General features: G+C 44.0%; 1 protein-coding gene across 3 annotated transcripts in view; it reads right to left on the bottom strand.

The window, feature by feature from the left end:
* Positions 1-15,704, bottom strand: part of camsap2b (calmodulin regulated spectrin-associated protein family, member 2b) — a 34,180-nt gene extending 18,476 nt beyond the window's left edge. For all 3 annotated transcript variants that reach the window (XM_075483588.1, XM_075483589.1, XM_075483590.1), the window contains exons 1-4: positions 15,014-15,704; positions 10,001-10,260; positions 3,827-4,006; positions 1,761-1,847 (exon numbers count right to left, since the gene is read on the bottom strand). In XM_075483588.1, the coding sequence (XP_075339703.1) occupies positions 1,761-1,847; positions 3,827-4,006; positions 10,001-10,260; positions 15,014-15,152 (666 nt within the window). In that variant the 5' untranslated portion in view covers positions 15,153-15,704. The remainder of the gene's footprint in view (positions 1-1,760; positions 1,848-3,826; positions 4,007-10,000; positions 10,261-15,013) is intronic.
* Positions 15,705-16,153: the final 449 nt, after the last annotated feature.

Raw genomic sequence — 16,153 nt, 5'->3', positions numbered from 1 at the left:
ATGGTATAGGTCACACACCTATGTGTTATCAGCTCACGGTGAGCTAGTGATCTCTCTCACTATACTAACAACCACAAACAGAGAGCAGTATATGTTCCTGTCACGACGTCCTGCTGCTCTCCGAAGAAATGACTTTAGCTCCATACAAGAGAATGGGGACACACTCACCATGACCTCAGCAGCCATTTTGAAATCTGTTATATGTAAACAGTTTAATCTGTGACAATACGCCGTGCTCATGCTGTATTTTCATGGATGGCATGTCGATGTCAGTTAGTACAGACATTATTCATATTCTCCTGAGGAGGAATTTTGATGACTTGGGTGATCTGGATTTTTTTTTTCTTCGAGTCATCATGAGGTTGCGTTTCTTATCTAAATTTAAAAACAAACCTTGAACTGCTTACTCTGAAGAAGGAAATCATCTGATAGTGGACACAAGTTGTGAACATATCTGCACTGACCCTCTTAAGTTTGGAGCTCTCGGGCTGCATGGGTGAAATCTGCATTTTGTATCTGGGATCTATCGTGAAATTATTAGGAATTCGTCTTTAGCCGTGACATCAGGGTGGCTATCATCAGCCCATCACTGTGGTCTGAACTGAAACATGTCTATGGGTTGGTTTGCAACGCTTCAGTTTTGAAAGGGTATAGGCGGATAGTAAGAAACAATAACCAGGAATTGGTTGAGTAGAACAACAGCTGATCGGGTTGAAAAAAAAACTCTAAATAAAGTGGATATCTTATCAGTGTAGATTTTCTTTTTTTTTTTTTCAACTGCATGGTACTTCCATTTGGAGTTGATATTACAGAGGAGGGGTTGAGTCCTGCCTGAGTTCCTAGCTGAGTGAAATAACCTTAAATAACCTTAACCAATGGCAGCCATGTTAGGAGCTGGTTGAAGGAAAAGGAACTCCAGTGCTCCCTTTATAATGTCCTTTACCATTGGACACACTGGACGATTCTTTATGAAAGGCTATAATACCATCCCACAATTCCACAAAGCCATAACTTTTAAAGACATGCTGGATTATTTTCATACAGCTGTAATAACTATGATTCATGTAAATAAATATCAGGACAGAAGGGTGAGCGTGAGCAGCTTTCGCTTTTTTTCTTTTTCTTTACAGTTTTAGCACTGACTGAGGCCCGACAAAGCACTGCACTGTAGGTTTATAGTTATACGAGTAGAAGAACATGGCAGCTGACTGCAGCATGTTTGTGCCAGTGGACTGATTTGTGTCGAAGGGACATTACATAACTACAAAGCCTGCAGGATGCCTGTCCGTCGATGACTGTTTTTTGCTACAGCTGCCAGAGCTCCTGGGTGTCCCTGTCCACGTCCATGTCCTCCAACATGGTGCCACTTCTCCCTTTTCTCCTCATCTCCAATGACACCTCCGAACTTCTATTTTCCGTCTTTCACCCTCTCCTCTCCTCCTCTGCCCCGCAGATTTCTTTGTCTCCTCCAACAGCAGAGGGGCAACTCTCGCCAAACTTTCTCTGCAGCTGGCCTGACACTGACCTCATCTGTTCCTCTGATTAGCAGAGCTGCGTGCTGTGTCACAAGTGTGTGTGTGTCTGCATGTGGCTGGCGTGGACACAGACATGCCTTTGGTTAAAAGTTTAACATCATTAATATCGACTCTCTGAAAGACGATGAATCAGACTGTTCCTAATAATATTGAACTACTAATCCAAACATCATTTGGATGAATGATGGCAGAGTTTGTGTTGGAGTATAGTGTGTGTGTTCTTACTTTATTCGTTGTGGTGTTTGATTCTTGGAGGGAAGCCTCTCTTAACTTCTGCTCCTCCACCAGGATGTCCCTCAGGTGTTCATTCACCTTGACAGAAAGAAACAAATAGAGAATAGAACTTAGCAGACAGAGAAAAGGAGAGGAGTCAGATTTCACACCAGCATTTGGGGCATAAAGAGGCTCAACAGTAACGTCTGTGCTGAACACAGGAGAAACACAAACCTCAAAGAATACCTTTTCATTACCACTTAACCACTTATTCTAAACATCACTGGAGCACAAAACACAGCACTCAGCATGCCTTCCTAATCAAGTCTAATGTAAGAAGAAAGGTTGCTCTAATGATAGAAAATTTTATTTAAAAGCCTTTTCTGCTTTTTCTCTGTCTACACCGTTGTGTTTACACAATGATGAAACACTTAAGCCTTAGGATTCACAAAATCACATAACCCAGTCCTACCCTTGGCTTCTAGTATGTCTCTGCAAAGAGAGACAATCCCCCACGTTTTTAATGTGTGTCTCTGTCAATGAATCCTGCCTATGAGTGTGTGTGTGTGAGTGTGTGTGTGTGTGTGCGTGTGTGTGTGTGTGTGTGCATCTTCCTTCCTCTGGTCTCTAAGACAGAGCAGGAAACACACAAGTTCCTTGAATATTTCCAACCGCAATTCCAGAAAGGCCAGGATGCTTTGCAAGATGTAAATAAAAACCAGAATGCAACGATCGAGGGCCTGACAAAGCACAGGCTGCAGCAGTGGTACTTCAAGATGAGCTAACTTTTTTAACAGAATAATGCAATAACTCACTCACTTTTTATTACCCGATATCTTTTCTATGTTCAGGTGTTAATAAAATATAGGCTTATGAGATTTGCAAATCAATATATTCTGTTTTTATTTACATCTTACTGTGGAATTGGGGTTGTAACAGGCTGAGTTATACTTCCTTTAACTGCCCTTGCGCTTGCGTCTTGCGCGTATGTTAATGGCTCGAGACGTTTATACTTCATTTTGCTTTGTCGGCGGTTGTGTGTGCTGCGTGGCGATTCACCGCCAGGACAGTAGGTGGAGTAGCGGGTTTTTTCAATGACAAGCCTACTATGATGAAAGCAAATTCACCGCCAGGACCTCTTCGAGTGGATTCATGCTTCTTCTTCTTGTAAATAGCCGGTATTTTGTCAGATTTTCAACACCTTGGGGGTCTAAACGACTACTTTCTCGCCTGAAAATGTTTCAAATGTTGCTAAAGTTATATATTTACAGAGTTTATAGCTTAAGGGAAATCAGCTTTTCAGGCTGGCTGATTTGGGCTCGGACAGGAGTGAAGTGCACTGTGTGTAAACGCTCTGCATACTGTCAGATCGATGAGTATGCCGTTTTCAAGTAGTAGGCGGTTTCGAACACAGCCAGTGGCTTGTGCTTGCGTCTTGCGTAAAGTTTAGAAAATTGAGGTGACACACGCAAGCACGCAAGGGGGGGCTTGCAACCGCGCAAGGGCTTGCGTTGCGTCTTGCGTTGCGTCTTGCGTTGCGTCTTGCGTTGCGTCTTGCGTTACCGACTATAAACCAGGCTTTAGACTTGTCATTCTATACAAAAGTAGAATAATTAATCCTTTAAGACATCAATGGCAACTTGAAATATTTCTTAAAACATCTCTTTATGGGTAAAAAAAAAAAACAACTCCAAAAAACAACTTCAAGTAAATAAATAATCTTTAAGAGATTAACCACTAAAGATCAAGGCTCACTCAGGGTCTGACTTTTCTCTCAATCCCGCTTTAGCAGACCAGAGGATTTTGAGCTGAGTCAGTTATCTCTTGCTAATCTCTCCGACTTTAGTGCATGTGGTTGTTGCCAGTTTTTTTCTATCTGGATCTCACGCAAACAAATGAGTGAACTCAGAGGGGACGCACTCTCACGCACCTCGGGAATCCACTAAACTCAGAATGGAACAAAGACCAGTGTGTCGCATCAAAAGCGGCGCCTCTAAAAGGCTCAAGGATGTGCCCAGTTATGAGCGGCACATATCCCGGTGGTTTCTGTGTGGAGCCAAAAGTGCCCCTGCATGTACCTTGTTGATCCAGGTGATGATTGCATCCTCTGTGTCATACGGCAGCTCCTGGACGAGTCCGTCACTATGTAAGGGTTCAGCAGACGAGTACTTGTTGATGCAGGACATCACCCTCTCCACACTCACCATCTCCACTGTATACGCCATCATCAGGGTATCAATGAGTGCCAGGTGGGAACTCTGTACAGACACACAGCAGGAACAACCAGTTAGGAACATAAATTCGACTTCTGATGTAAGATTCACTCTGACTTTTTTCCCTCCCAAAAGCATTAAACTGGCAATCAAAGCCAGTGAACATAACATTTCTGTGTTAGCGCTTCTCCACGCTTCTGCGCATAACATGAACTATCAGCAGGCCACGTTTTCATGTCCCCGTCAGCTACATCAGATCTTATAGAGTTTATCTTTCCTTCCCATCAACATTCCCGCCACCCCTCCTACTTCATTACACTAGAGACCACTTTACCCAGCTTAACATCTGCTTAACAACTACTCTCATGGAGCTCACTTCGCCTAATATTGAGTCACTCACTTTACGTGAGTTGCTTTACCAGCCATCTACACCTACACAAAGCTTGACATTCTCCTGGCCTTTCTAGTCCCATTCCAGGCCGGTCAAAACAACAGACCTCCCCTTCCCTTTCCTGTCACACTACGGGGCCACTTAAAAACATTTCTGCGTGCGAGCGCGCTTGTTGCTTACCTAAGCATCCATCTGAGGGTCAGACCTAACTGTACAAACGTCTAATGTCTGGTGCCTCACAATCCAGGTGACTCCAACTGACAAAAACCGTTTCAGAGAACAAACACAGGCCTCTATTCACAGCTACAGAGCAAACAGCAAGTGTGACCAAGTCTTTCCTCAAGAAACAAATAGCTGGTCCAGTGGTTTGACTCTGAGCCGCTGCTGGTGCTCAGTGCCATCGCCTCATGCACTGCCAGTCTAAACAGAGTGCGCACATGTAAGAGGACGGCTGGAAACACAGTCCTCATGGAAACGAGCGCTTAAAGGCTTGGACTCGATCATCTGATGTGAGTAATTGTAACTACATGGTTTAATTGACTAAATAAAAGAATGAAATGAACTAATCCAAAGCGTCATTTCATTTGACAAGAGATTTATAATAACTGATCAGTTATTGAAATTGTTGTTGACTTCCACATATAAGCAGTTTATCCACTAATCATTTCAACACAAGGTGTGCGAGAAAATAAATATACACACAAGCTATAACACATCTAAAGCGATTGCACAACAGTGCCGGGAGACATACAGTATGTTACAGAATGCTACAGCTGTGGCACATTACATGGGTGAACAATATTGTTTGATTGAACAGGAGTGATACTGAACTTTTTGTTTTGTTTTCATGCAGCTTCAGGATATTGCCAGATATTTCACATTGTATGCATTCTCCCCCAGAAGTCGTCTGGCTGACAGCGGACTGACTGACTGACTGATGGAGAGAAGGGGGAGACGGGCCAAGCAGCTTACACAGAAGCAGGAGATCCAGAAGAAATCATCTTCATGAAAACCCACTGAGCTTTTCCTGTGATTGAAGATTTTCAAACCTCATTTGCATAAATCTCCTAAGTCTTTAATGTTGTTAAGAAGCTTTTGGAGGTATGTGGGTCTGTTCAGATCTCTGGGCAGAGAAACCATGTGAATTTATAAGATAGCCTCAAATATTCAGAGCCAATTGCTTTTTGGGGGGATTTTTGTGAATCTCAAAGTGCATTTAAGCAAGAATAAAATGCATGAATGTAATGAATAAAAAAATTATCTTTTTTTGCTATATGGAAGGAAGTCCTCACTTTTTGGGGGAAAATTGAAGCATTTTTTTCTACCAGGAGTATGACAGTAATAGAATATGAAACAGTAATAGCAAACAGCTGTCTCAACTGCTGGTTTGGGGAAAACATGGTCACATGCCAAATATTGAACTGTAGAAGTGTGGATAAGCACTAGAGAGCTGGCTTTAACACCCTTTACCCTCAGATAGCTCTGCGATGTCCAACTCACCCGTCTTTGGTTAACACGCGCAGGAGCACTAACCAGCAACCTACAGGGCTATAAACTGAGCCAACATGGAATTCTAAGCTTACACTGTGATAAAAAAAAAAAAAAAAAAAAAAAACTGTTTTGGTATCTACAGCTAACTATCTGCTTAGTTGTAGCTCTAGCCAATGGTAGTTAATTTTATCACAACTGCACGGGGATGAATATTCATCAAACTCAACAGCTGGAATTATATAAAGGACTGAAAACGCAGTGAAAACGCAGCGAAAACGCAGCGAAAACGCAGCGAAAACGCAGCGAAACCTGTGCGGCGCATCTGGTAAGCTTTGAAAGGTTTCATGGTTTGGTTCTAGATTGTCTTTCCTTGCCTCACACAGGTACCTGACACACAATATTTTAACACAGCGCTGTTCTTCATATGAACGCCCATCGACTGTCTTTTGTCAACATATCAAAGTACTCTTTGAATAAAACTCAGGCGTTACACTTTTAAAAAGGGAATCAAAAATTTTCTTATATTCTTCTAGTTTAATTAAAAAAAAAATCATTGTTGGCCTGCTCATGTCTGCTCATTTGCCTGTGTCATGGATCAATTATTCCACTGTTTTATAACTGAGACACTTCACTCAGCGCTTGTGTGCATGTGCTTTTCTGTGGACTGTATGGTGAAGTACAAATGGGTGGGAGTCCCAGAGATGAAGAAGAAAAAGACAGACAGGAGCTGGGGCCAAGGCTTACTTACTTCTCTACATTATAGGGGGAAAAAAAGACGCCTCTGTTGACTTTACAGCATGAATTTAAAAGCCATGCGCTGTCTATTATGCCTCCACAATGACCTTTGGGGTGTGTGTATGTGTGTGTGTGCACAGAGACGATTCTAAAGCACTCATGGTGACAGACACGCCTTATAAGGCTGTGGACATGGCAGACATTGGTCATAAAGAGTGGTACAAAGCTGTGGCTCTCTCATGCACACCATCTAATAGGAGCTTAGGTATTCACTACTGTTGCATGGCTGAAAGGATGTGTGTGTGTGCTCTTGATCATGGCATCTAAAGAACAGTGAAAAAGGCAGCTGGGCAAACACAATCAAAGTAGCCACATACCCCACAAACATCACATGTTCAGTGCAGGTACGCACTCAAAATAACCTACACAAGACTTTCTGTTGTACAACGTCACAGCTACTTGTCTGGTTCTGTTCAGATATGTCTCCTGGCAGTTATGCCATTGTCCAAAACTACTTCTCCACACACACACAGACACAGACAGCTTTAAATGACGGCACACGCCCCTGTGCAGACATTTAATTACTGCTCCTGCTCCGTCTCATCCATCACTCACTCTAACTAGAGTTACAAAAGGGTGTACAGGTCTCCTGCTTACTGCCGTAGCTCTGACATCTCTATAAAGGTGTGTGTGTGTGTGTGTGTGTGTGTGTTTAAAGAGGTTGTAATGGGGGGGTGTAATTTGTGCACCAGACGAGCCTTGACACACTGTGAGACCCCACCCTCCACACTGCTGCAGTAGCGCACATCACGTCTTCCTCCTCTCCTATTCTGCAACCTTCCCTTCTCAACTGTGTGCTCCACGCTTCTCCTCCGTCTCCCTCTTGTCTTGTCTCTCTCTTTCTCCTCCTCTCCCCTCTTCACAGACAACCATATTAACAGTGGGCCTTTTCCACTTATTCTCTGGCACACACATGTAGCCCCTACGCCAAAAATGCTCCTTCCTCTCCTTTACATCTTTCCTTCCAGCCTTTCCACAACTACTCTCCATCTCTCTTCTTCCATTTGTCCTCTACTTTCTTCACCCTTTCCCCTCCTCTATTGGTCTACTTTCCTGCTTCCGCCTGGTCTGCAGCCAAATGGCAGCCCCTGTACGCCACCCCTCCTTTCTCCACCCGCTTATTTCTACATTCATTCCCCCCTGTGACAGACTGCCACACTACTCCTCCTCCTCCTCCTCCTCCCATGAGTTATTCCTCTGTAGCAGAGTATTTGGAAAACCATGAGGTAATCATTTTCTCTGCAGATATACCATAATCCAAAAAGAAAAGCCTCAACTACAGTGTGTGACTGAAACGATCCTGCAGAGTCCACAGTTGATCTATTTTGCAGAACCATTCCGATGAATTCACGAGTGTCAACAAGGACGGAGGGCTTAACAAACAGCCTGACTTTGAGTTACATGAGGAAAGATCAATGTGCTAGAGAGTTGATGGGTGAAAGCTTCATTTGCCTACTTAACACAGTCACTAAAGCGGTCTATAAATCCTGGAAATGCACATAGATACACAGAAACACAGCAAAAGATGTGCAGACACACACTGGACATCACATGCCCTTTTCTAGGTGAGAAAGGACAGATCACTGCTCATTACTCCAATCCCAACGACACCCTCAATCAATAAACTATGCAACAAGTACATCAAGCATAACGATAAAAATGCTTTTGAGTCGTTACTTTAAAACATCCTCTGCAGCAACACAATAAGGAGAGCAGGAGAGGAGCTCTAATAAAATACAGCTACAATCAGGGGGAAGGGAACAAGGCAGAGACAGGCTCTGTGATTAATGTTGAATGCATTTACATTCAGAGGACATTTTGTGGTCTCATCTAATCTGTAAAGAAGAGCACGGATAGGGGAAACAGATCTAGCCTAAAAATGAGAAAACGATAAATATTGAAAAAGACAAGAGAGTGGAGAGAAGAAACAGAAAGATGGAGTGAGGGCAGCCAGGGAGGGGGGGAGGAAAGAGTGCACTGCAATGCAGACACCTTTTGGCGTCAGCATGCATGTGCTAGCAGGGTGTCTGCATCTGCTGCCTCAGACTCACCCTTCTTTCATTGCTAAAACAACCAAAATGATCAATTCCTGCCCTTTACTCATTTCTACTGAGAAGATGGCAGTATAATATTTAAGTAAACAATGATCAGCTACCCAATTAGTGGAAATGGCCAACATTCGTAACTGCTAGTTTACTGCTGTAGCTGTTGTTGTTTTTCCCAAGCAAAATATGTCCCAAAGTTGCTCATTCCAGCCCCCAAATGAATCCAAATGTAGTCTTACTGTGCAGAATCGTCTTCCATCCATCCTGAATGTACAACCCCAGATCAGAAAAACTGGGATCACATGAAAAAATGCAAGTGAAAAAGAAATGCTGTTGTAGTTTAAACAAGCTTTTCCAAGAAAACTATGAAAACGGCATTCTATCACAGTCTGGATCCTTTTGGTCTTTGGTCCAGAGCACGTAACTCATTTAAAATTGACAACAGTACATATTTCCACTGATAGTCCATCCTACATGCCCCCAAGCCCAGAGATTTATTTCACAAAACCACATGACCGGCCCTAAAAAAGTGTCCCAACTTTTTTAGGAATGCGTAGGCCTGAAATGCAAATAATCAATGTATATCAACATATAAAATAAAGCTGACAAGACAAAACACAGAATATAAAAATAAAAGGAAATAAAAAAATAAATAAAAGTAAAACAAAATTCAAGACTCTCGGCTTTTACGTCAGTCTCAGCTTTCTTTGTTTGGGGTAGCAGTTTTGACAACATTGTCCTTACTGTATCTACAACATCTCTTTGTGACATGAGCTGAGGCATGTTTGCACCGTGCCGCCTGAGGACACGGAGACTTAACAGTGAGTGATGTGCTGCTATAGGAGGCCTATCATTAGAGGTTGTTTTTTTCTATCAACAACCATGGCCATCATAAAATCCACTCAGTACAGACACACACCAAAGCACATGGGAATTTAGAGCTGAGACCTTTAATCTAATGAACTAATCAATAAAACGCATTCGCCAACAATCTGGACAATTGACCTGTGGGATTAGTCAAGAAAAATTCGAACATTGTCGATGCTTTCAGCCTCTCAGATGTGAGGATTTGTTGCTTTTCCCCAATTTGCATTAACGTGAGTATTTTATTTTTGGGGGATTTTTTTGTTGAGGTCAGGGTTTTGAAAATTTATAATCAATAATCAACACTTCTATGTGTCGAATCAGACAAAATGAGATCTAAATCGAGCGTTATTTCACACAGCATATCTGCATGTTTGGCACTATACGTGCAAGAAGCCGTGAGGTCCTGATGTGTCAGCCCACTTCTTCACTGAAGGCAGCATTTCCACTCACCATGTGTATGGGCGTGCTGGTCAGATCTCTCTCTGTGACCAGTCTGTCCTGGTCGGTGACATACAGGCCTTTCTGGGCCAGGGCCTGGATGACAGCGTTGTGTCCCAGTAGGGGTTTGACAGCATCGCTGCGGAGGATCAAGCTTCCTGCCCGGCAGTAGAGCTCTGCAGACTGAAGCAGGCTGGCTACCGGAGGCTTCAGGTGCTCCTGGTTGTACTGGTCCCTGTAGAAAGGCTCGGCCAGCTCCTCTGGTACCTCATCTAAGGAGAGAGAGGGAGACAGGAGATGAGCTTAAAAGGTTTTGCTTTTCATATTTTTCTGCCATCATTGATGTTGTTATGCCTCTCTCCATTAAAGCTTCGCCTTCAGCTACAGCCATCTAAACACTTGCAAAGCTTTTAGGGTATTTATATTACAGCAATATCAATAAGAAACCTTTGGAACATTTGTTTTTCGAGTTTTTTGGTATCCTTTTTTAGGCAGTTGATATGCACAAAAAAAAACAATCTGCAAATCTTAACTTTAACAACTGTGATCACATCACAACATTATCCATCCATCCATCCATCCATCCATCCATCCATGCATTTTCTATACCCGCTTAATCCAACTCAGGGTCTCGGGGGTTGTTGGAGCCTGTCCCAGCTGTCATTGGGCAAGAGGCAGGGTCCAACCTGGACAGGTCGCCAGTCCATCACAGGGCCACACAGAGACAAACGAGACAAACAACCGTCCCCGCTCCATCCGGAATCCGGAGAGAACCCACGCATACGTGGGACCCTAAATCCCACATTCTGACACTACAAAACTTTCAATCCACAATTATTTTCCCTGAAAAATCTTATTCTGGAGAAAAAGGAGATGTAGAAAGTTAAATTTGGAGGGAAATGACTGTGGACTCGCACAGTTTGTGTGTGTGTCTGGTATATTGTAGTCTATACGTGGTAGGTGGTGGAGGTGTATCTTACAAAGCACAGCAAACCTTCTAATCCCGTCATTTCCAAGAGACGCGACCCTGAGCGAAAATGGCTTACATCATAGGGACCTACTTTTTGTTCCCAAAAGGAAGGCGAGTGCCCACATTGGGATTGCGTTAAAATAGTAAAATCACACACTTGCATAGCTACACTACACATGGCTCTTCTTTAGATCTTTATTTCTGTCTCCATGACGCCGTGTTGTTCTTGACTACATGTTGTGACTCAAAGCTCGACCAAACCAGCTCGTATGACCAAACTGTATGTAAGCACTCCTACCCCATGAGTGTAACTTTCAGCTAGAATAGAAGAATGTCTGCGTGTGTGTGTGTGCTTGTGCCGACACACTTGTGCTCCTGTATGAGTGTGTATTCCTGGTGTGCGTGGGGTCATTTCCTCTCTGGCTGCCTCTGAATCACTCTGAGGAAAACAAAGGGAATCCAACTTAAAGGGACAGCTTTCATTCTAAACAAGAACAGAGCTGAGACATGAAGCTCAGCCAAACAACCAAATTAATCAAATATGTAACGCTCGGTTGAGAAAAGCTTGTGATCAAACTTTGGCAGTTTTCCAGTGGCTGCGGTAAAAGCAGCTTCGCCATGCACCCACACTGGGTGATGAAGAGAGATATTTAAAGCAACAGGCAGATGTTAAACCACTTCAAAACAAACCCTCATGCATCAAGTCACAAACTTTAAACTAAGCCAATGTCTGTAAACAGTGGAGCGATGCTCGTTCACCGAAGTGACTTTGGAGTGAGACAATTACAGTATTTTTGACTGAAACCTTTAGACACAGTAAAAATAAACACAGAGGAATAATCCTGCAGAAGATCACAAAGTTACATGCTTTCCTTTCCTGGACACCTTCAATTTCTTATGAGAAATTGGACACAAAAATATTTAATAAGATTGTTAAAAAAAAAAACAAAAAAAAAAAACGCGGAGAGCGTGCGTTTTGTAGAGTTCACGAAAGATCTGCCTCGTCAAATAAAAACCCCTCTCCTTTGTGTTGGCCATCAAAGAGGAAACAGACAGGAAGTAGCTGCCACAGGAAGTCCAGGCATGGAGAAGACTGCTCCCCTGAAGACCCCTGGGAACTCAGCTCAGCATGTACAAGCCGTGCAATCGTCAGCAGTGCTTATCTCTGCAAGCTTACAGCTCTTTGTTTGAAAAAAAAAAAAACAATACATACAGTAACGTACGCTGACATTAAAGACAGAGCTCTGAAGTTCCGAAGGGATTAGATTATTAGCTAGCTTTAGCCTCCGTGGTGCTGGTTCCTCCATCATGAAATAACGCAGGTCTCAGTCTCGACACGGATCATTAATAGATGAATCACTTTAACCTGCCATAACAAATTGTTTTGGCTGTGTGAGTGCAACTATTTTTGTGTGAGAGGAACTATTTTTCGAAAAAGAAAAGCGACAGGGAAAAGAAAAACTCTGACCCGCCAGATTTGGAAAAGAGCAGATACAGCATCTGCCCATCAAAGGACATGGTGGGGGGGGCAATCAGATGAACCAAATTAAGTCCCACGGAACCAGTCACAAGAACAGGGGCCACCGATGCTGACTGTCGACACACATAAAACCTGCTTCAACTCTTGTGTTTTGGACACAGACAGATAGCTCGGAGCCTGGCGATATGGTTTTTCTCAAGTGGTTGTGATCTCACCAATCTCATGAGAACTCAGCTGCTTCGCAAGGTGACCTGCGGGCTAGAGAGGAAAAGAACCACGTAGCTTGTTGTCAGCACACGCTGCAGCTCAAAAGCCAACGGCGTGGGACACTGACACACCTGTGAGGGCCCCATTGACGGCAAAATCCGAATTCGGAGCATCGTTTCACTTCCACTCGGATAAAAACGATTTGCAAACCTTTTCCGTGTGTTTTTCACATTTAAAACTGCCTCGCAGCTGTTGCTAAATGCTCCACTAATTTCCTCACTGCGAATGCCATCCACAGCAGATAGTGTTTAGTGGATTTTCCCAACTTTTCCACTCAAAACAGCTGACTGCCGTGTCCTGAATGATTCAGTCCAGCAAGAATCATGGTGGTCTCGGTACCACAGCTGAAAAGCTGTTATTGTGAAAATTACTGACAAACAAACCAAGCATCGGGGTGAGATTTGCAGGCCTTGTAATTTCTGATTAATGCAATCAAGACTGGGCAAATGACCGATATCGCATCATGTCTAGACCTATAATCCTGCAGTTTGTCAAAGATCATTTTAAGCATCAGGTTTCAGTAACAAGCTTCAGATTTGATTACCACTAACTGCATTTAAACTGAACTACTGGCATAAAGCAAAACGAGACAAACGAATCAATGAATCAGTGCCGCTGGGAGTTGGGCACCTATTCCCTTTTTTTTTGGTGAATCGGCTGTTGTTTTTCTGCAGAAAGTCAAACTTCTGTTTTGAAGACCGAGTGCATGTGGAAATCCATCTCTCTGAGGTTTCGGCACAAACTTTGAGCCAATGGGAAAACTGTTGCATCTGAGCATCATCAGATTCAAACCGCAGCTCATCTAGGCCAAACAAGGCTCTGAGGACTGCTTATGAATTGGGCCACAGTTCTCGGCGGTGCCAGGAGCTGAATCTGTGTCACCGACGGGCTGGAACAAAAACAAGGCCGCAGCAGTGTGCTCACAGCTACAGGACATGTCGCTGTGCTGCGCGTCTCTCCATCATTTCACGCTTACAGAGGCTGTAAAACACCACATCTTAACTTCGCACATACTGTCTGATCAGCTGGTGCGATTCAGAGGCCTGTCTCCTTATCCCTTGCTCTTTTTTGGGTTTTATCTGTCTGCGTGGCATCAAACTGAAATTCAGAGAGCCGAACATGAGGAAGCAGCTGTTAAAAACCTTCAGTAAGAGCTGGAGAAACCTCTGGAATAAGAAAGCTAGAACGACTTGGTGTTTCATGAGGCCGGGCTACGGAAGCTGCTCTCAGAGCTCACAGAGGACACGAGACAGGCCAGAGGAGAGGCGAACACGCACATTCATGTGTAAGAGAGGGACGGTCACACATATTCATATGAACACATGATCATTGCCACTACCGTCAAAGAAAGCTGAACATTACAACTGGCTGGAATGGCCTTCTGCGATGAATAGTTTCCAGCTAATAAGCAATTTCAAGAACTCCCGGTGGGTTCTGGGTGTCAACCAGAAGAATCAACAGTTAACCGCTTAGGTTAGAAAGAAACGTGTCTTTAGAATTGAACGCGAACAAACCGGATATCTTGGGGTTTTGGACAAACAAAGCGAATTCAGGACGTCACCCCAGAAGCTGGAGTGTAGAGGGCCTTTCTTAGCTGCTTTGATTGGACATTTAAGAAGATTAAGCTGTCTGAAATGAAAAGTTTCCCCTGTGATGCTTCACCCAAGTCGTTTTGGATGATTATTGTTCAGATAATTGATTTTTTTGCATCAAGTCCCGCTTGACAGACAGTAAAAGAGACGTTTCAGCCAGAGAACAAACTAATGTGAGACGCATCCCTGGGCTTAAGTCAGGAGGCAGAAGTTAAGTCTTTGCATCTGTTGACCTGCCAGAGTTACATAAAGTTCGACCTGACTTCTGCTGTGGGGAATAATCAGCAGCAGGTGAGTACAAGGTGACAGGATGCAGTGAGCGTGACCTCTCAGACCTGCAGACTGTCACATGAAAACAAACTAAAAAGCTCATGAAAAGACAGCCCTCACACTGCTGTGGTGTAGGCCCCCTCTCACTGTATGATCAGGTAAGGCTTGTGCCAGTTATTTTGGCTACCAAACTGACCCCTAAAGCAGAACGTGGGGTACTCATTAGTGTGACAGCCTGAGAAAGGAGGAGCATAATCGAGTTTGTCTGCCACAAGTGAGAGCTTGATTACAAGACGCTGTTTACAAAATACCCCCCCCTGCAAACCAGCTGCTCCGACAACAGCAGGCCACATTATCACACGCGCTCGATAATTACCTCAGCAATCAGTTTTTTTTTTCCCACTCATCTCACCCGAAATGAAAACGTTCAAGGAGGCGCCACCTACCCGAGCCGAAAGCTTTGGCCACCAGCCACGTCAGGCTGCACGATATCTTGGCCCTGGTGAAGTCGTGGTGGTCGAAGCTCTTGATGGCAGGGACGATGAAGGTCCGTCTCATGCCTCTGTCATCTGCCGCATCTCCCATCGTGTCTCAGTCTGTGAGCCGCTACACTGCTGCTGCTGCTGGAGGCTCAGTCAGCCGGAGGAGCTCCTCCTGAATGCGGATGACATCCCTTCCAGAGGAATTCAATGCAGCAAAAATTTCCCCCCTTCTGCTGGAAAATGATGGGAGGGGAGGGGAGGGGGGTTAAAAAAAAGAAAAAAGAAAAACTTTCAGCTTGGCTGATGTTGAAGAGCACGGCGCGAGTGTGGTAGCAGAGGACGCCCCTCGGTTATGTGGGCAACATCCTCAGTTTAATGCCCTTATGTCTCCGGCAGAAGCCTTAAACCCTGACAGCGCGGCGCAGTTTAGTGGCAGGATTTCGGAAGATTTCCTCCATTCTTTGGCATCATTCTCCTCGGGTTGCTCGACATAACGGAGCAGCTGCGCGGCTCAGGCAGGGAAGCTACAGCCCCGCAGACAAACCACACATGCTGTGCGTGTCCATGTTCTGCTTTTCTTTTCTAACTGTTTTCCTCTCCCCTTTTCCCCTCCGCGGTGTCTCCTCTGCGCTTTTCCTGCCGCACTGATCGGGGGATGGAGTCCTCTGCGCACGCGCGGTCCACCCACCCAGTCTGCTCAATCCTGACAGGAGTCACCAAAATGTAACCCAAGCTGAGGTGGAGTTTACTCACAGGATGGCCTCTGACTCACTCCCAGATGTTGTTTCCATGGAGAAATACATGCAGAAACTCCGGGTCTTTCTTTAACACTGGGATTGGCAGATTTACCTAATTCAGTGAATCAAATGTTCAACAAATGTTCAAAATCATGGGATTTTGATTATAGGTTACAGCTAACTGTGAGTGTAGCTCTTACCGACTAGAAAGGGGTAACTGACCTACACACATAAATCACATTTAGCAAAATCCTCCAAAAACTCTTGTCATTGTATTTGATTTTCAGATTTCCTTAAAGGGTCCACTTTTATGTTCATTTACAGGTTTATTGTTTCATTTGATTTTTCAGGTGTTCAGAACGAGTCT

This window comes from Odontesthes bonariensis, chromosome 14, assembly GCF_027942865.1.
Source record: "Odontesthes bonariensis isolate fOdoBon6 chromosome 14, fOdoBon6.hap1, whole genome shotgun sequence".
In the NCBI taxonomy this organism is placed as follows: Eukaryota; Metazoa; Chordata; class Actinopteri; order Atheriniformes; family Atherinopsidae; genus Odontesthes; species Odontesthes bonariensis.
This window is presented reverse-complemented; position numbering and strand designations above follow the sequence as displayed.